This window comes from Ascaphus truei, chromosome 17 (assembly GCF_040206685.1).
Source record: "Ascaphus truei isolate aAscTru1 chromosome 17, aAscTru1.hap1, whole genome shotgun sequence".
In the NCBI taxonomy this organism is placed as follows: domain Eukaryota; kingdom Metazoa; phylum Chordata; class Amphibia; order Anura; family Ascaphidae; genus Ascaphus; species Ascaphus truei.
Window position 1 is genome coordinate 4,649,953 of NC_134499.1, and position 20,978 is coordinate 4,670,930.

The 20,978-nt window shown below is 47.4% G+C and overlaps 1 protein-coding gene across 1 annotated transcript in view; it reads right to left on the reverse strand.

Moving 5' to 3' along the window:
- Positions 1 to 20,978, reverse strand: part of TAB1 (TGF-beta activated kinase 1 (MAP3K7) binding protein 1) — a 63,843-nt gene that overhangs the window by 39,273 nt on the left and 3,592 nt on the right. The window contains exons 3-4 of the mRNA XM_075573751.1: positions 7,938 to 8,091; positions 7,389 to 7,475 (exon numbers count right to left, since the gene is read on the reverse strand). Coding sequence (XP_075429866.1) covers positions 7,389 to 7,475; positions 7,938 to 8,091 — 241 coding nt within the window. The remainder of the gene's footprint in view (positions 1 to 7,388; positions 7,476 to 7,937; positions 8,092 to 20,978) is intronic.

Below are 20,978 nucleotides of genomic sequence, written 5' to 3' on the forward strand. Positions count from 1 at the left end.
AGTCTCTGTGCTGCCACTGGGATGAACATCTGAGAAGGAGAACAGGAAGTCTCTGTGCTGCCACTGGGATGATGTTCTTTGTGGTACAGGAAGTTCCCGGTATCATAGGAATGAACGTAAATTCACATCACTTTCAACTGTTCATAGATGACGGGAAGATACGATGTAACTAAATTATCTAGCAGCAGAGATACTTCTAACACTAGGCTTAGCAATAGTGCCCAATGTCATGCAGTAGCTGCAAAGGCAAACACGATCTTATCTTGCATCAAACGGTCAATGGATGGAAGGGAAGTAAACATAATTATGCCCCTTTACAAAGCATTAGTAAGACCACACCTTGAATATGGAGTACAATTTTGGTCACCAATCCTAAGAAAAGACATTATGGAACTAGAGAGAGTGCAGAGAAGAGCCACCAAATTAATAAAGGGGATGGACATTCTAACTTATGAGGAGAGGCTAGCTAAACTAGATTTATTTACATTAGAAAAGGGGTGTCTAAGAGGGGATATGATAACTATATACAAATATATTCGGGGACAATACAAGGAGCTTTCAAAAGAACTATTCATCCCACGTGCAGTGCAAAGGACTCGGGGCCATCCCTTAAGGTTGGAGGAAAAGAGATTTCACCAGCAACAAAGGAAAGGGTTTGTTTACAGTAAGGGCAGTTACAGTGTGGGGTTCATTACCCATGGAGACTGTGATGGCAGATACAATAGATTTGTTCAAAAAAAGATTGGACAACTTTTTAGATGGGAAAGGTATACAGGGATATACCAAATAAGTATACATGGGAAGGATGTTGATCCAGGGATTAATCCGATTGCCAATTCTTGGAGTCAGGAAGGAATTTATTTTTCCCCTTATGAGTTATCATTAGATAATGTGTCACTGTGGTTTTTTTGTTTGTCTTCCTCTGGATCAATATACTGTAAGTACGAATATAGGATAAAATATCTGTCGTATAAATTTAGCATAGGCTGAACTTGATGGACGCATGTCTTTTTCCAACCTCATCCACTGTGTATGTATGTAACTATGTAACTGTGTAACACCGGGCATACGTCACCGCTAAAGACACTCAAATACTTTATAATAAAATTACCCTTAAAATAAAAAAACCTTCCTGCGTGGGACTGGACGAACATTTCCCCTCTCTGATCCAAAATATGCAACCTGAAACAGAGCACTGGGGACCTCTATGACCACAGACTCTTGGGTGGCGCTCTTTAATAGGCCTAGTCGGCTCCTCACATCCTTAGGCTAAGGCCCCGCTCCCTCAGTCAGTGCGCCCGCACTGCAGACAGGCAGGGCACTGACAGACACAGACCGCGATATGTGGTCTGTAGGGAGCCGGAGAGGGAAGGGGGCGGGAGTGGGGCGGGCCCCGATCGTGGTGCTGTCCACCCCCCACACACACATACATATATATACACACACACACACACACACCCACACACTGTAATAACACGCAGCTCCTTCCCTGCTCCCCGCCCAAGGCGCCTCCCACCTAGCTCCTTCCCTCCCCTCCTCCCCATTGGCTGACTCGCGTACCACGTGACGCGTCAACGCCAAAATTCACAAGTTTCTTGCAGCATCGGCCGGCTGACGCGTCACAGTACGTAGTCAGCCCTGTCAGAAGGAGGCAGCGGGGGCAGGGACCACTCGGACAAGGGTCTGGTGGTTCGCGGCCGCGTGCCCCGCCGGCCGCAGCGGGTTCGCAGCCTTACTGCCAGACATTGTTATATAGTGGTGGACCAGGGGAGGGCAGAGGCCCAGAGGATGCTATAGACCAGGGGTGGCCAACTCCAGTCCTCAAGGGCGACCAGGTTTTCAGGATATCCCTACTTCAGCACAGGTGGTTCAATCATGGCGGATTGAGCCACCTGTGCTGAAGCGGTTATATCCTGAAAACCTGACCACCCCTGGTCTAGACAATGAAGCATATATGGGACGTGGTGTCTATGGAACGGCTCACAAGCTCCCTATCAGATTGATGTGGAAACTTCGAGTATTGGAACTGCCGCTGAAAAAGATCAATGACGCCTCTCTAGATGGAGCTTTAGTTCTCCTGAGGTCTCCATTGGCCCTTGGCGATACCAATTGTGGCTGGGCTACGTTGGGCATTGGATATAGGGCTGTTTTACACAATTGTACCTCAATCCACAGTGGAATGCAACATATCAAAACCAGTGGGGTACATGGTAGGATGAGATGCTCACAGATCACTTTTGAATTTATGTCTTTTTCCTTTTCATATTTTAGTGGTCCCCAATGTCGCCCCTTCATTCTTCTCTCTGTTCCCCACTACACATATTGAAATCTGAATAAAGAGTATAAAAATACAAATAAACCTCCTTGTCACCAAACGGTCGCTAAAATCTGGTGTCAAATCCCCATGGGAGCAAAGAAAAGATTCAGACCGCATCAACACCTTCTTAAGCTGCAATGCTTGAGGCTGCTTTCTGGTGATTGTGGGGTTAAACGCTAGTGTCTGAAGAGCTAACAAAGTGGAGAAGAATAGAGCAATGGCATGCGTGCGCGATAAGAGCCTCAGGTGGCCCTTTGCCAGGAGCTCCTGAGTTACTAAAAAAAACAAACTGGAAACTTGTGGTGAAGAGAAAGGTTGGTTTGGGGCTGGAATGTGTGTGAGTAATCTATTGTATGAGAAGCTGGTAAACAAGTACCCTATAAAAACATGCGTGAGATCCTGTAACTGGAGATCTCCATTTAGTACACAAGCTTTCAGGAAGCTTTTGAAAATATAGAATGATATAGATATATATTCATTCTATTTTGTAACCATAAAGCATTGAAACAAAAGGCTTCCAACTTCTTACATTAATTAATTGGAAAGTGAGTACCCTGATTCAGGTGGAATCTGAGTGGTATGGGGGAGGTTCCAGCTTCAACCTCAAGTGAGTAGACGTGCAAGACACAGCGAGCCGCCACGTGGAGGTGTTTCGGTGAGTGGACGCGCAAGACATGGTGAGCCCAGATCTCCAGTTCCGGGCACCATACCTCCACAAGGACATAAATAAATGAGATTGTGCAAAGAAGGGTTATTGCAATGGTACATGTTCTCCATCATAAAACATACCAGGGAAGACTGATGGGACTTAATATGTACAAGATGGGAGGGAGAGAATGAAGAAGAGGGTTATGACTGAAACCTTGAAATATACCAAGTGTTTCAACAAAGTACAGGATGGAAGCATATTTCAGAGAAAGAGGCGCTAGAACAAGAGGCCATGCTCAACAACTGAAGGGGAGTGGACACTCTGGGGAATGAGAGGAAGTACTTCTTCACGGAAAGGATGCTGGATTCATGGAATAGCCTCCCAACAGAGGGGGTATGGGCTAATACAGTAAGGGGATTCAGAAATGCGGAGGGATAGACCTAAAACCAGCCTAAATATAAAAGAAAGCCAAGGATCAGATGGGGTCTGGGGTTGTCCAGTGGATAGGAAAATGGGCAGACTGATTGGGCCAAGTGGTTCTTATCACAACGTTTGCAGGGGAAATTGACCTCTACGCTCTAGTTTGTTTGTCTAAACTAGGCACTGTTAAAATATCTGTCTCATTGGTGGTAGCTGGCGCATTCAATGTTACCCTCCTCGGTTCAGACATCCAACCAGATCATGGTTCTAATGGTAGACTGGTGTAACGACTGGAGTAACATGATATTGTGGACGGGATCCCGCGGTAAAAATTGGCAATTGCCTCCAATTACAGATATGCATTCAGCATACACACAAATATGTCGTTGATGTGGTGGCATGTTTGAAAACGAGAGACCCCAATCTGGCAGACGTATGGCACCATTGGAAAGTATTGGCACAAACGAAATCGGACTGCAGTAGGGTTTCCAATACGGAAATTAAGGTTCAGGTACCGGATCCTCGGAAACGACAACACAAGTTCCCTGCAGCAGCAGTGCCAACTACCCAGATCCCCATTGAGTCCCTCTTGCAGAAAGGCCTTTACAAGGAATGTCCCTTTATTGTGGATTTTCCCATAACCTTAATGGCCAATGGTGATTAACTGTAGAACACAATGCTTTAAACAAGGTAACTTCCCTGATCACACTGGTGGTAGATAGTATCCCAAAGCTTGTACCACAATTATCACAGACAGCCACTACACAACTCTGGACATAATGACTTTATTTGTTCTTCCAATAAAAGTTTCCATTGGGTTTTTAGAACAAGCCGTACACTTTTTGTACGCTACACCAAGGGTGACCAACTCCAGTCCTCAAGGACCCCTTTATCCGGATATCCCTGCTTCAGCACAGGTGGCTCAATCAGTGGCTCACTCATAATGACCGAGCCACTGATTCAGCACAGGTGGCTCAATCAGAGATATCCAGAAAAACTGACCTGTTGGTGGCCCCGGAGGACTGAGTTGGAGACCCCTGCTCCCAAAGCAAACAAATGCCAGGTAATTCAACAGCTTCCCCGCCCCCTAACGCCTCTTTCTAGGACTCCCTGGAGTCTGTACGACCTTCCAAAAGGCTACAGTCGCATCAGAAAGCAATTGAACAAAGTACTGGTCGCAGCCCCAACTCTACAGAGTCCCGATCCAGGGCTACCTTTTTGCACTGCAATTGTATGCATCAGGTAAGACCATGATCAGCTGCACTCCTACAGGAAAGAGAGTAACAATGGCGATCAGAGGGATACTTCAAATACTCTCCCCTGTAGAGGATGGGTATGTTAAATCCTACTGGCAGTACGTTAGAACATTGTGTAAACCGTCACAATGTAGGCTATCCAGAAATGATGATGAAGAGACCCATGTGGTCTCGAAACGCGTTGGACTAAAGAACTTGCGAACCCTCTACATCACAGCACCCCCAGAGAACCGGTCCGGTGATCTGTAGACTTGCGACGAACTCTCGCGGTTGTATGACGTCACAGACCAGGAAGTGTTTGATCAGGACGCCAAACAGCGTGCGCTCCGCTGCTCCGTTGCAATCCAGACCTGTGCAGTGACGGGCATTGCACATTTAAACGGAGATCGATCTGGACTGCTGTTCACCTAACGTGAGACTGTACAAGCCCTACCCCAAGGCTGAGAGCTGAAATACCAGCGACTGGATTGGAGATTGTCCAGGCCCTACACCGAGGCTGATGGAGTGAGAAGGAGAGAGCCACGAGACTATCACGGGCGTCCGTTGGTGTTTGGGTAACAATAACCCTGAAATGCTTGTTTAATTTTATTTAAATGTACGCACAATACTTACCTCCTTATTTTGGTTACTAAAGATACCTTTTAATGCACTATGAGCGTTGTGCGCTGTGTTTTTTGTATTTTTGTGTGCTTATAGGGGGGACCAGAGCCATCCCTGGTGTCACAGCTGCAGACGCTCCTTATACTTCAATTCACATTTAAGGTCACCTATTAATTACATCACTTTATCACTTCATTTATATATTGTAGTTGCGCACCTATACTTTGTTCACCTTTTCACTATCCAGAAATGACACTGCAGACCCCACACACTCCCATTAAGACGCTTGTGTAACAGACATTAAGAGTAGGGGTCTGCTCAGCAAGTCAGCAGGATGGTAGATTTGCACTCAGGAACGATCAAGGCAGATCAGAATACCAAGTACATGCTCCCTTCTCTCCGGCACTGTGAAGGAGACGCGCACGACTGTTGAGCGACGCAACAAGCCAAAGTAACAGCCATTTGCAAACTCATTACAATACAGAGCCCACCGAGGGTCGCCAGGGCAGGAATGCGAGGAGTCCGTGTCCTCGTTCCAACGCTTTATTCACAGACTCTGACAACACCGTATAATCAATGTGTGTATCTACCATATATTCTGGGAAGCTGTTCGTCGGTTCGCTATGCATTGGGACACCTCTTTTACTATCGTAAGCAGGCTTTTGTCTACGTTTGGATACAATCAATTCATTCTATTAATTGTACGGGGTATTACAATTTTCTATATACATAAGCCAGTGGGTGTTGTACCTGTTAGGCTATGTATCTGGCATGTGACATGATAATGTGCATAGCCTGGTGGCAGATAGAGTCAGATAGCTATTAAGTTTAGACAGAAAGCAGATGAAGAAAGAGCGTTAGTCAGTTGGCACGTGAGGAGAAAGCAAGAATGTTGGAGAAGAGAGGACGGAAAGAATTGGGGTCATCATAAGGTATTAAAGGAAAGATGCGATTGGGAGAAGCTGGGGCGGAGAAGAGGGAGGAGGAGGGGAGAATTGCAGCTTAATCTATCTTCTATTTAAGGGAAGGGGAGAAGGGGAAGAGGGGCAGAGAAGGAGAGAGAGAGAATGGGGGAGAGAGAAAAGAGGGGAGAGAAATTTAGATCACTGCAACCTGTGCGAAGCCGAGTACTTCTATAATTCAGCAGCTCCCAGAATGCTTTTGTGCTAAGCAGGCTAATAAAATGGAGATCTCGTGTTACACAAGCATGTTTTTATAGGGTAGCGGTTTACCAGCCTCTCATATAATAAATAACTCGCCCACATTACATTCCCAAACCCGCCTTTAGCTGCCTCTGGCACAGAGCCACCTGAGGCTCTTATCACGAATGCACAGTCTCCAACGGTCACAGGCGCTTGGTCCAGAGCTCCTCTTCTTCGCTGGTTTGGAGACTCCAGCATTTAACCCAATAATCGCCAGAAAGCAGAAAAACATTTCAGCTTAAGATGAGCTTGATGTGGTCCGAAAGGTTGTGTAGGCTCGCATGGGACACCGGGTCTTACCGTCCATGTCACAGTCAGATGTCCATGTCACTGTACGTCACAGGAGCTGGCAGCTGGACAGCAGAGATATGCAGCGCACTGAACATAGCGACACACAGAGGGAAACCCCCACGTCCATCACATTTAAATAGGTGTGAAGCAGGGGGACGGACACCTTGCTTCCCGAGATACTTACCTCCGAAGGGGGCGCCGGCAGCAGCTCCGGCTGGGCTAGTTGGGGGATATTGAAATGGCGGCTTAAATGTCCCGCGTCACACAGGGTAATAGGAAGCCATGATGTCATCCCTTGTGTCTTCCTACTGGCCCACGAGAGCTTTCAAACGCAGAGAGATACCGGCGCCCACTTCAGAGGTCGGTATCTCTGGAAGCAGGGGGTCTCCGGTGCTGATATTAATGGGGTTCAGCTCATGGGAGCCCCCCTGCTTCATACCTGTTGCTTGGAGTGCTCCTTTAAGCACACAAGTTATTTATTGCCTGATATGAAAACATTCAGACTGAAGTTCTCTTTAATTGGGGTAACCTTGAGTTTCCGGATATTATCACTAGCATCCGCAATCTGCACTATGAAGTGCAAGCTCAGACACGCGAGGAGGAGGAGGAGGAGTGGGGGGGGGAGGGGTTTCAGTGTGTATATGCCGAGTTACCTCTGGGAGCTGGGACAGGAGACTGGCCTTCTCTGCCAACGAATCGTCAATGGATTCCAGGAAACTCCGCTCCACCACATCAAATGCCTACGGGGAAACAGAAGAGCGGACTTAACGAGACCATCACATGAGGTCCAGGCCGCTGAAACCCGGGAACTTGTACCATGGAAACTACACGGAAGGAAGATCCGTGGAGGGTCGATCAGAGAAAGGAAGAGGGTCTTCCAAGAGACACAACAAGGCAGGGGTTGGAACTGCAGGACAAGGAAGGACCATCTAAAGCAGGGGTGCCAACTCCAGCCCTCAAGGGCCATCACCAGGTAAGGGATTCAGAATGCCCCTGCTTCAGCACAGGTGGCTCAGTCGTTATGACGGCACCCCCTGTGCTGAAGCAGGGATATCCTGAAAGCCTGACCTGTTGGTGGCCCTTGGGAACTGGAGTTGGCCTCCCCTGATCTAAAGCATCACAAAAAAGGAGACCTTGACGACCCTAGGGAGGACACAAGCAGGCCCCAACATAAACTACGTTCTTCCATGCAATACACCCACCTGAAGCAGGACCCTCTGTACTTCTGCATCAGTGACGTCCGAGTGGAGCTGCCCCAGCAGGAGCTCCGCCGACAGCCGCTGCCCCACAAAGTTAGTGGCCCTGGTCCCATCATACCCGTTGAAGACCCCGTACAGATAAATGTTATTTTCGCCCCTGCGGGAGGCAAAGCAGACCTGTCATGTGGGTTCCCAGGAGCGGGAGAAGTCGCAGCAAAACCCTGATTAGCTTTTCAGTGCCAGGGGGCCTGATATCTAACTGTCTTCCATAAGCTAATCTAACTGTGCTAAAAGAAAAGATTCTGTTTATTTTGTTCATCTGGAAATTAAAATACAGTTCGTAGAAACCGCTTAAAGCTGCAGTTCAGTCTTTTTTTTTTTTTTTTTTTTTAATTTATTTTTTTACTTCAATAGTTTTGTGTGTGCAATCTCTAATTACCTAAAGAACTGTATAGCTGCAGGTCAATTCGTTCTCCATGTATTGATCGGCGAAATTTGGTGACATAATTAGAGATGGCATATGTTTTTCTTCTGCTTCTGTCTCTCAGTGGAAGCTCATGAATATTCATGAGCTCTCCTGCACTGACATATGCTAGAGGGAGGGCAGGGCTGACAAAGGGGTGTGCCAGGGCTTGTGAACGGACAAGAAGGGGCAGTGCCTTAGCAAATGGCTGTTAAACTAGAATACAAGAAAATTGGTCTTTCAAAGTTGTTTTTTTAAAAACAGAAAATGCTAAAAGTATTTTTTCTTACTACAGAACTGATTTATTAAAAAAAACACACATGCAGGATATTGACTGAACTGCAGCTTTAAAGTAGTACTCCAGGTTTTACAGTAGTTAGAGGATTGAATCAGGGGGTCTCCTGAGCTGAACTGCATGAATTTCAGCTATGGGGACCCTTGCTTCCAGAGATACTCGCCTCCGTAGGGGGTGCTGTTATCTCTGCTGACAGCAGCTCCAACGGGTCTTGTTGGGGCTAGGATAATGGCAGCTTTAAATGTCACTCGTCGTGCGAACCAATAGGAAGCCGTGATGTAATCCCATCCGGATTCCTATTGGCCCACTTGACGAAGGATATTTAAATGGAAATACTGACACCCCCCAACCTGGGTGCTGCTGTAATGGCGGAGTGTTGGTTACCCAAATGGTTTCTTTTGTAAATTAGATTTGATTGAACTTTGCCACAGAGTAAAATACACAAACCAGCCTTAATTAAAGGAAGAAAGCTAGAACGATACAGCATAAGCCCCTCCTCCGCATTTGATTCATTCAACACACGGCGCCAGAGAACAAGACCGCGGCGGTTCCGTTTAAACAAGGGGAAAAGGCGGAGAACAAACAAACGGAAAGTGATGTAGGAAAGTGGCCCAGAGTTCTGCATATACATCAAGTAACCGCCCAGGACCTTATCACCGATACACGTATGGGAGTTGCCCAGGACAGTATCACCGATACACGTGTGGGGGGCCGCCCAGGACAGTATCACCGATACACGTGTGGGAGCCGCCCAGGACAGTATCACCGATACACGTGTGGGGGGCCGCCCAGGACAGTATCACGATACACGTGTGGGAGCCGCCCAGGACAGTATCACCGATACACGTGTGGGAGCCGCCCAGGACAGTATCACCGATACACGTATGGGAGTTGCCCAGGACAGTATCACCGATACACGTGTGGGGGGCCGCCCAGGACAGTATCACGATACACGTGTGGGAGTCGCCCAGGACAGTATCACCGATACACGTGTGGGAGCCGCCCAGGACAGTATCACCGATACACGTGTGGGAGCCGCCCAGGACAGTATCACCGATACACGTGTGGGAGCCGCCCAGGACAGTATCACCGATACACGTGTGGGGGCCGCCCAGGACAGTATCACCGATACACGTGTGGGAGTCGCCCAGGACAGTATCACCGATACACGTGTGGGAGCCGCCCAGGACAGTATCACCGATACACGTGTGGGAGTCGCCCAGGACAGTATCACCGATACACGTGTGGGAGTCGCCCAGGACAGTATCACCGATACACGTGTGGGAGCCGCCCAGGACAATATCACCGATACACGTGTGGGAGTCGCCCAGGACAGTATCACCGATACACGTGTGGGAGCCGCCCAGGACAGTATCACCGATACACGTGTGGGGGCCGCCCAGGACAGTATCACCGATACACGTGTGGGAGCCGCCCAGGACAGTATCACCGATACACGTGTGGGAGCCGCCCAGGACAGTATCACCGATACACGTGTGGGAGCCGCCCAGGACAGTATCACCGATACACGTGTGGGAGCCGCCCAGGACAGTATCACCGATACACGTGTGGGAGCCGCCCAGGACAGTATCACCGATACACGTGTGGGAGCCGCCCAGGACAGTATCACCGATACACGTGTGGGGGCCGCCCAGGACAGTATCACCGATACACGTGTGGGAGTCGCCCAGGACAGTATCACCGATACCCGTGTGGGAGTCGCCCAGGACAGTATCACCGATACACGTGTGGGGGCCGCCCAGGACAGTATCACGATACACGTGTGGGAGTCGCCCAGGACAGTATCACCGATACACGTGTGGGAGCCGCCCAGGACAATATCACCGATACACGTGTGGGAGTCGCCCAGGACAGTATCACCGATACACGTGTGGGAGCCGCCCAGGACAGTATCACCGATACACGTGTGGGAGCCGCCCAGGACAGTATCACCGATACACGTGTGGGGGGCCGCCCAGGACAGTATCACCGATACACGTGTGGGGGCCGCCCAGGACAGTATCACCGATACACGTGTGGGGGCCGCCCAGGACAGTATCACCGATACACGTGTGGGGGCCGCCCAGGACAGTATCACCGATACACGTGTGGGAGTCGCCCAGGACAGTATCACCGATACACGTGTGGGAGTCGCCCAGGACAGTATCACCGATACACGTGTGGGAGTCGCCCAGGACAGTATCACCGATACACGTGTGGGAGCCGCCCAGGACAATATCACCGATACACGTGTGGGGGCCGGCCAGGACAGTATCACCGATACACGTGTGGGGGCCGCCCAGGACAGTATCACCGATACACGTGTGGGAGTCGCCCAGGACAGTATCACCGATACACGTGTGGGAGCCGCCCAGGACAGTATCACCGATACACGTGTGGGGGGCCGCCCAGGACAGTATCACCGATACACGTGTGGGGGCCGCCCAGGACAGTATCACCGATACACGTGTGGGGGCCGCCCAGGACAGTATCACCGATACACGTGTGGGGGCCGCCCAGGACAGTATCACCGATACACGTGTGGGGGCCGCCCAGGACAGTATCACCGATACACGTGTGGGAGTCGCCCAGGACAGTATCACCGATACACGTGTGGGAGTCGCCCAGGACAATATCACCGATACACGTGTGGGAGCCGCCCAGGACAGTATCACCGATACACGTGTGGGGGCCGCCCAGGACAGTATCACCGATACACGTGTGGGAGTCGCCCAGGACAGTATCACCGATACACGTGTGGAGGCTGCCCAGGACAGTATCACCGATACACGTGTGGGGGCCGCCCAGGACAGTATCACCGATACACGTGTGGGGGCCGCCCAGGACAGTATCACCGATACACGTGTGGGAGCCGCCCAGGACAATATCACCGATACACGTGTGGGGGCCGCCCAGGACAGTATCACCGATACACGTGTGGGGGCCGCCCAGGACAGTATCACGATACACGTGTGGGAGTCGCCCAGGACAGTATCACGATACACGTGTGGGAGTCGCCCAGGACAGTATCACCGATACACGTGTGGGAGCCGCCCAGGACAGTATCACGATACACGTGTGGGAGTCGCCCAGGACAGTATCACCGATACACGTGTGGGAGTCGCCCAGCACAGTATCACCGATACACGTGTGGGAGCCGCCCAGGACAGTATCACCGATACACGTGTGGGGGCCGCCCAGGACAGTATCACCGATACACGTGTGGGAGCCGCCCAGGACAGTATCACGATACACGTGTGGGAGTCGCCCAGGACAGTATCACGATACACGTGTGGGAGTCGCCCAGGACAGTATCACCGATACACGTGTGGGAGCCGCCCAGGACAGTATCACGATACACGTGTGGGAGTCGCCCAGGACAGTATCACCGATACACGTGTGGGAGTCGCCCAGCACAGTATCACCGATACACGTGTGGGAGCCGCCCAGGACAGTATCACCGATACACGTGTGGGAGCCGCCCAGGACAGTATCACGATACACGTGTGGGAGTCGCCCAGGACAGTATCACCGATACACGTGTGGGAGCCGCCCAGGACAGTATCACCGATACACGTGTGGGAGCCGCCCAGGACAGTATCACCGATACACGTGTGGGGGCCGCCCAGGACAATATCACCGATACACGTGTGGGAGTCGCCCAGGACAGTATCACCGATACACGTGTGGGGGCCGCCCAGGCCGAGCCCAAGACTAGCTCCACTTCAATCAAGTGGGTGGCATCGCGGTCCAAAACGGAATGGACTCTCTGTGATGTTAGAGAAATCCCCACCATACTGCTAAAGCCAAGACCGCTCCGTAATATTGTAGCACATTTATCATCTAAATACGTTTCTGCGCGTACATCTTCCCAACCTCATTATCTCCCATACTTGATCCTTCCAGACATTGAGTGAGGGCGGCGGTGGCCTCCTCTGTCTAACTGCAGTACAACAGAGGGCAGCTGCAATTAAAGCATTTGCCAATTTCATTAGTGTTACAGGAGACCTACGGGATTGTGGAGCAAGAGGGGACAATGTCGCAGTTAAGGCCTGGGACATAGTGTGTTGGGAGCGCGCTGAGGCGCGCTCCTGCTCTGCCTCGCCTGCTGAAAATGGGGCTTTTCCCTGTCCTTGCAGGTGAGGCAGTGAGCGCGCTCTGTGGGCGGGCGGGGGCGTGCCAGGAGGCGGGACTAGTCCCCCGCTCCCATTGGATGGGAGCGGTCACGTGACCGCTCCTCCGCTTCCCCGAGCGGCAAATTTCAAAACTGCCTGTCTCGGGAAAGTTTCTCAGCCTCCGCACGCATCAGCGCGCATGCGGAGGGAGAAACTATAGCCGCGCTGATTACAGATGCAGGGGCTTTGTGCATCTGTTCAGCGCGGCTCAGCCCGCCTCAGCGACGCTAATTGCACTATGTCCTAGGCCTAAGAGGGATAGAGAAGTATGCAGCATACATCCAAGAGTTATTAAGGAGTTAAGCTCAGTAATAGCCAAACCATTATATTTAATATTCAACGACTCAATTTCCACAGGCTCAGTACCACAAGATTGGCGTAAAGCAGATGTGGTGCCTATATTTATAAAGGGAGCTAGATTACAACCGGAGAATTACAGACCTGTAAGCCTGACTTCAATAGTAGGGAAACTACTTGAAGGTTTAATACAGGATAATATTCAGGAATACCTAATGGAAAACAAAATTATTAGTAATAGTCAGCATGGATTTATGAAGGATAGATCTTGCCAAACTAACCTTATTTGTTTCTTTGAGGAGGTAAGTAGGAATTTAGACCAGGGTAATGCAGTTTTAAACTCTTGAATCTGAGCGCCGATGACAGCTCACGGGCACCCGCAGGGGGGGCGATCCCGCAGGCCACACACATTGTTGCAGTGTGTCTCATCGCGGCCAGCGTGAGCGCCCGCACCAGCTCAGCGCCACCCTGGATGCAGCAGTAAGGTTGGAGGAAAGGAGATTTCACCAGCAACAAAGGAAAGGGTTATTTACAATAAGGGCAGTTACCGTGTGGAATTCATTACCCATGGAGACTGTGATGGCAGATACAATAGATTTGTTCAAAAAAAGGTTGGACATCTTTTTAGATGGGAAAGGTATACAGGGATATACGAAATAAGTATACATGGGAAGGATGTTGATCCAGGGATTAATCCGATTGCCAATTCTTGGAGTCAGGAAGGAATTTATTTTTCCCTTTATGAGATATCATTGGATGAGATGACACTGGGGTTTTTTGTTTGCTTCCTCTGGATCAATGAGTAAGTATAGATATAGGATAAAGTATCTGTTGTCTAAATTTAGCATAGGTTGAACTTGATGGACCTTTGTCTTTTTTCAACCTCATCTACAATGTAACTATGTAACTATGTATCCAATCTGACCACGGATTAACTACCAACATTTAGCAATTTTAGGACATTGCTAGCAAATGTAATTTTTGATTTTGACGTCACGCGAGTAATTCGGACTGCAGCAGCGTCTGCATCGGGTACTGCTGCCAGCTAGACACCGCGTATAGCCCAGGGGACTCCCAGAAACGGCATTCTGGAAACATGCTGAGGTAACATTGCATCCGGGTTCCAGTGAGGGGAGAGAGGAGCACGCCGGCCACAGCACCAGGTTCTTTCCCAGCAACAAGCGCGACCCCATGGTGTCCGGCGCACGGAGTGGCGTCCGAGCAGGTAAACGGCGTAGCGGTATATCTTGGCACCAGCTTCCCAGGGACCCGTGGAAAACTTCCAGGAGACGGATGAGGGACGGCACATCCCCCTGAATTGGGCTTCGACTTTTATCAGGCAACTTATCCTGTTTTTCGTTCTATACATGTTTATGCGTTATTAATTCAGTTGCATTCAGTTGCATTCAGTTGCATTACTTGGGCCCTTCTTTTTTTGTTTTGTTTGAAATTTGATTTTAGTACGATTTTCACAAATGGCAGCAAATTTGGACATGTGACGAGTATTTCCCAATATGTCAAGACATCGGGATTCATCCAAATCCCAACCAAGCTCATCCTACATAGATGAGAAGACCCTCTTTTAGAGGAGAATAATAGGTACTCAGAGTGGGTTCTAGATCAAAGGTTGTTCTTGTCTTTAAAGCGAGACAAAAAGCTAATGCCTAATCTGTGAACAGTGAAATCTCTAAGAGTTGAGGGTACTGAAGACTGAATCACTCCTACAATAGGAGCGAAAAGCGCCCACAACGAACATAGGCTCCAATTTGGAGATACCTTGACCAAAACTCGAAGGACTCTCTGCAAACTCCTTGGGGGGACGGGGACGTCAAGATTGCTAAAAAGGGGAGCGTAGACGGGGAAGAGAAAAGATCATGACAGGAAGCCAAGCTGTCCTAGATGTTTAGGGAGTGTATAGCAACCGGATGTTGTGAGAGCCCAAGGTCTATTTGTTTGACCAAAGGACTCAGCCAGCGCGAGGAAAATTGAATTTTCAATCTCAGCCCAGAATGGAGTTTCTTCTGGTTTTTGAAATATAACGAGAAGTCTCATGTTCGTTAGCTGCTACAGCGGGGATAACCAACCCCAGTCCTCAAAGGCCACCAACAGGTCAGGTTTTTAGGATATCCCTGCTGAAAACGATATCCTTATCTCATTATGTGTTTATTTCCCACAAATGACTTTGGAGATCTTGTTTAGCAAACGATTGAAGATAAGCTTAGAAACACAAACTGTAATGGTCTGAAACAGATATACGATCTTAGGAAGGAACGTCATCTTAATACAGACAACTCCACAACCATACCCTGAAATTGCATATCTGACCCATTGCTCAAGGAGCTGCAAAAAAATCTTGAAATGAAAATAATTCTGACCACGGAGAAATGAATAGGATTATAGTTAGAAAAATACCTAAGTATCCAACTCCGGTGTTCTTCCAGTTAAAAATAAAAACACAAAAAAGATATTCTGCTCACTAATAGTAGTTCCTGTAATATGTAATCATGAGAGGCGCCCACAGATGCCTAGATTGGCATTGGGTGCATCAAATGAGCTAATTGAAGTATTTTTCAAAAAATTACAGGGAAAGGTGTGTTATCACCATCTCTCTCGCTAGAAGCTCATTGATAGATGCACTCCGGGACTATTAAAAAATAACGTTTAATAGGTATTATACTAAAAAAGTCTACACACAAAGTAATAGTGATGATAACGTGTGTGGTGTATTAAAAATAGGGTGGGAGTGAGACAGGAGTGATCGGGTTGAACTAAAGGTGTATTGCCAAATGAGTACTAACTGCTTTGGTTAGGCGATAAGCGTGCAATTTGAACACCTAAAGAAACCTATCCATTGATAGGGTAACTGAACCTCGTGAGTGCCTCTACACTGATGTTTGCTTATTTATAGCCCGCTCATGCTGTTATAGAATGTAGTCACTGGCACAGCATACCGATCAAACCAACCTATGATTGCTAAACATGGAACCAACCTGCTGGATCTAGTATACTAGGATATTATACAGATATTGTAAAAATAACAGAAGTGGGTTCTACATAGAAATCAGCAGAACCCCGGTGCACCTGTAACCTGTTATCTATGTAAATCCTAACTGATGAATAATTGAAAATACAGTGCATGCAGGTAGAAGTTCAACATAATCACAGGTTGGTGGTATATGGATTGAGCCTGTGCAGGACAACAGACAATACACTGGAATGATGTGATGCATCAATATCTATCTACAAATAGAATATCCATTGGCGTGTATGGTGAAGTACTCTGTATAGTACAACGGTTACTGCTATAGCTGTAGCTGAATAAGAAGGGTGGCAAACCCTTCTCAGCAATAATACAATGCAGATTGGTGGTGTCCCCAATCCCATTGTGTGACGATAGTATCTCCACAAGGAGATTAAGCCGAATACTGCACAGTGCACTGTGATATATGTCTGCTCAATTGGTCATAAAATATGCTAGTGTGTTCATAGCTATAGACCAATAACTATGCAGAAATATCCATGACACACTGTGCTGGCTATGTACTCACCTCTACATGTATAGAGCATATAAGGAGCAGTACAAATAGAAATGCAATGCAAATCCAAATAAGATATGGTCAATAGCAGTGTAAGACAATACAACCATCAACACAAATACATAGAGAATGCACACGGCGGTGCCAGATGTAATAGAGAACTCTAGAGGCACACAATTGCCAAACAGCATACAGCAAGCTAGTAGCTGCCTTGTGAGGGATACAGTTACCAACGGTACACAGCTCCCTGTCTCCTCCCAATTGACGTCACTACGCCGAACGCCCTACGCGTTTCCCTCCTACGCGGAGATTCGTCAGGGGCGGGTCTCCTGTCTCACTCCCACCCTATTTTTAATACACCACACACATTATCAGCACTATTATTTTATGTGTGTAGACTTTTATAGTATAATACCTATTATACGTTATGTTTTAATAGTCCCGGAGTGCATCTATCAATGAGCTTCTAGCTAGAGAGATGGTGATAACACACCTTTCCCTCTAATTTATTGAAAAACCCAGTTAAAAATATACCGAAGTAATGTTATATGATGAGAGGGCAGACAGATATTCATTGCCTCCCAGTTGAATTCCTTGATCATAAAACATGACACAGAGTCAAACTCCTGGATATCCACAAACACATTAGGGAGGTAAGTGGTTGGCTCAGTGTCATGAGGACATAATTGGCGAAAAGTGAGATTTTAAACTGCCTCTCAACACAAATGCCTTTGATGTGAGGATTAAATGGAATTTGCTTGGCCAAAGGTTCCATAACCAGGGCGAATAGGAGCAGGGACAGTGGGCAACCATATCTTGTTCCGTTTGATCTTTAAAACCAGAGACAGAACATGAAACACAGACAGAGCTCAGTGCTCATCCAGTGAAACTTATACACGGTACAGTGCCTAAATATATATGTATAGATATCAATTAAATAAAATGGTCCGTTTGATCTTTACAAGGGTGCAGTACTTGACGCGAAGACTGCTCGTTGAATCTAGTGACAGGAAAGCAAGAAGCTCAGCTGAAAGGAATTGGCGCGCTGTCCACGTAGCGTGGGGACTGCGTCCTCGGTAGACATTGTGTTTACTCTCGAAGCCTCATCTAGGTAGGATCTGAGGCCTTCGCTGCCAGCTCCACCAAGCACTGTGGTGGACGCTGCAGGGACAAGAGCCGCCTCACAATGGGGCCGGGGCCGCTGCGAAGGGCGGCCGCCGTGCTGCGCCGACAGAAACTCCTTCTCTCAAGAAAATTGAGAGCAGGAGTCGCGACGGAGCGCTAGGCCACGCCCCCGGCGGTTCAGCCAATGAGGGCGAACCTGCCGGATGACGTCTCGGCCGCGCCCCGTCACTCCCCCCGCTGTCTTACCCCCTGCAGACCGGGGGACTCGGCTGCACGCGCCGCCAGGCTGGCAGGCGTGCGTGCAGCGGGGCCGCAGCCACAAGGGCAATGAGACGGAAGAGATGCCCCCAACAACGGTAGGGGATTCTCTCATTGCTCACTGGTTGCGTAAGGTATTTTAAAGAAGACCCTCTTTCTGCGAGTCACAGCTAAAAGGTCCTGGAAGAGTATCCAGCTGCTACCTTTACAGTGTAATTTGGAACTGCCATTTGCTGCTTTATAGATTGCCAGATTTTGTAATCGTGGATCTGGACAATAACATCTTGTAAAAGACACTGTGGGACTCGGCGGGGCTGCGATGGACCCTGTCTAACTTCACCAGATGCGAAAGTAGGTCTTGTCCGGTAACAAGTTCCCACAGGTTATCCTCACGGTCAGTGTTTTGGGTACTCTCAAGTAGCTTACATAGTTACATAGTAGATGAGGTTGAAAAAAGACGTACGTCCATCAAGTTCAACCTATGCTAAATTTAGACAACAGATACTTTATCCTATATCTATATAGTTATTGATCCAGAGGAAGGCAAACAAAAAACCCCATTAAGGGGAAAAATTAATTCCTTCCTGACTCCAAGAATTGGCAATCGGATTAATCCCTGGATCAACATCCTTCCCATGTATACTTATTTGGTATATCCCTGTATACCTTTCCCATCTAAAAAGATGTCCAACCTTTATTTGAACAAATCTATTGTATCTGCCTTCACAGTCTCCATGGGTAATGAATTCCACACTGTAACTGCCCTTACTGTAAAGAACCCTTTCCTTTGTTGCTGGTGAAATCTCCTTTCCTCCAACCTTAAGGGATGGCCCCGAGTCCTTTGTACTGCCCGTGGGATGAATAGTTATTTTGAAAGCTCCTTGTATTGTCCCTGAATATATTTGTATATAGTTATCATATCCCCTCTTAGACGTCTCTTTTCTAATGTAAATAAATCTAATTTAGCTAGCCTCTCCTCATAAGTTAGAATGTCCATCCCCTTTATTAATTTGGTGGCTCTTCTCTGCACTCTCTCTAGTTCCATTATGTCTTTTCTTAGGATTTGTGCCCAAAATTGTACTCCATATTCAAGGTGTGGTCTTACTAATGCTTTGTAAAGGGGCATAATTATGTTTACTTCCCTTCCATCCATTGCCCGTTTGATGCAAGATAAGATCTTGTTTGCCTTTGCAGCTACTGCATGACATTGGGCACTATTGCTAAGCCTGCTGTCTACAAGTACTCCTAAATCCTTCTCCATCAAGGATTCCCCCAATATATCTCCATTTAATTTGTAAGTCGCCTTTTTATTCTTGTATCCCAAATGCATAACTTTACATTTATCTGTATTAAAACTCATCTGCCATTTACCTGCCCACGTTTCCAGTCTCTCCAAGTCCTACTGAAGAGAAATTACATCCTGCTCTGATTCTATTACCTTACACAATTTAGTACCATCAGCAAAGATGGAGATGTTGCTCTCGATCCCAACCTCAAGGTCATTAATAAACAAGTTAAAAAGCAGGGGTCCCAGTACCGATCCCTGAGGTACTCCACTCACGACTTTAGCCCAACCTGAAAAAGTTCCATTTATGACAACCCTCTGTTGTCTGTCCTTTAACCAGTTTTCAATCCAGGTGCATATATTATTACTGAGTCCAACTTTCTTTATTTTGTACACCAACCTCTTGTGTGAAACCGAATCAAAAGCCTTTGCAAAATCTAAGTAGACCACATCAACTGCATTACCCTGGTCTAAATTCCTACTTACCTTCTCAAAGAAACAAATAAGGTTAGTTTGGCAAGATCTATCCTTCATAAATCCATGCTGACTATTACTAATAATTTTGTTTTCCATTAGGTATTCCTGAATATTATCCCGTATTAAACCTTCAAGTAGTTTCCCTACTATTGAAGTCAGGCTTACAGGTCTGTAATTTCCTGGTTGTGATCTAGCTCCCTTTTTAAATATAGGCACCACATCTGCTTTACGCCAATCTTGTGGTACTGAGCCTGTGGAAATGGAGTCGTTAAATATTAAATATAATGGTTTGGCTATTACTGAGCTTAACTCCTTGAGAACTCTTGGATATATGCCATCGGGGCCAGGTGCCTTATTTACTTTAATTTTTTCAAGTTGCTTATGAACTTCTTCCTCAGTTAACCAATTGTTCATTAATATGGAGGTTGTGGCTTCCTCCTGCGGCACTACTATTGAACTTGATTCTTCCCTGGTAAACACAGAGGCAAAGAATTGGTTTAATACCTCAGCTTTTTCCTTATCTCCAATAGTCTGCCTACCCATCTCACACTGAAAGAGTCTTATATTTTCTTTTCCCATTTTTTTGTTATTAATGTACTTAAAGAACTTTTTAGGGTTGACCTTACTTTCTATTGCAATCCTTTTTTCATTATCCATTTTTGCTAATTTGATTGCCCTTTTGCAATTTTTGTTACATTCCTTATAATTCTGATACGATGTCTCTGTCCCTTCTGACTTAAAGAATCTAAACGCCTTCCTCTTCTTGTCCATTTCCTCCCCTACCTGTTTATTTAGCCACATTGGTTTTGACTTATTTCTTTTATACTTATTACCCAAGGGTATACACTGATAAGTGTGCTTTTCTAACAATGTTTTAAAGACTGTCCATTTATCTTCTACATTTTTCCAGCAAAAGCTTCATCCCATTGTATTACTTGTAGATTCTTTATTCTGACACTGTTGTGCCTATTTCTATCGCTGAAATCCTCTTGGCTTTCTAAGATCTCAGTGAGGAGGGGGTCGTGTTTTTGGGCCATTGAAAATAGAGATACTGTAGGTCATAATGGCTGAGCCACCTGGGCTGAAGCAGGGATATCCTGAAAAACGAACCTTGAGGACTGCAGTTGGCCAGC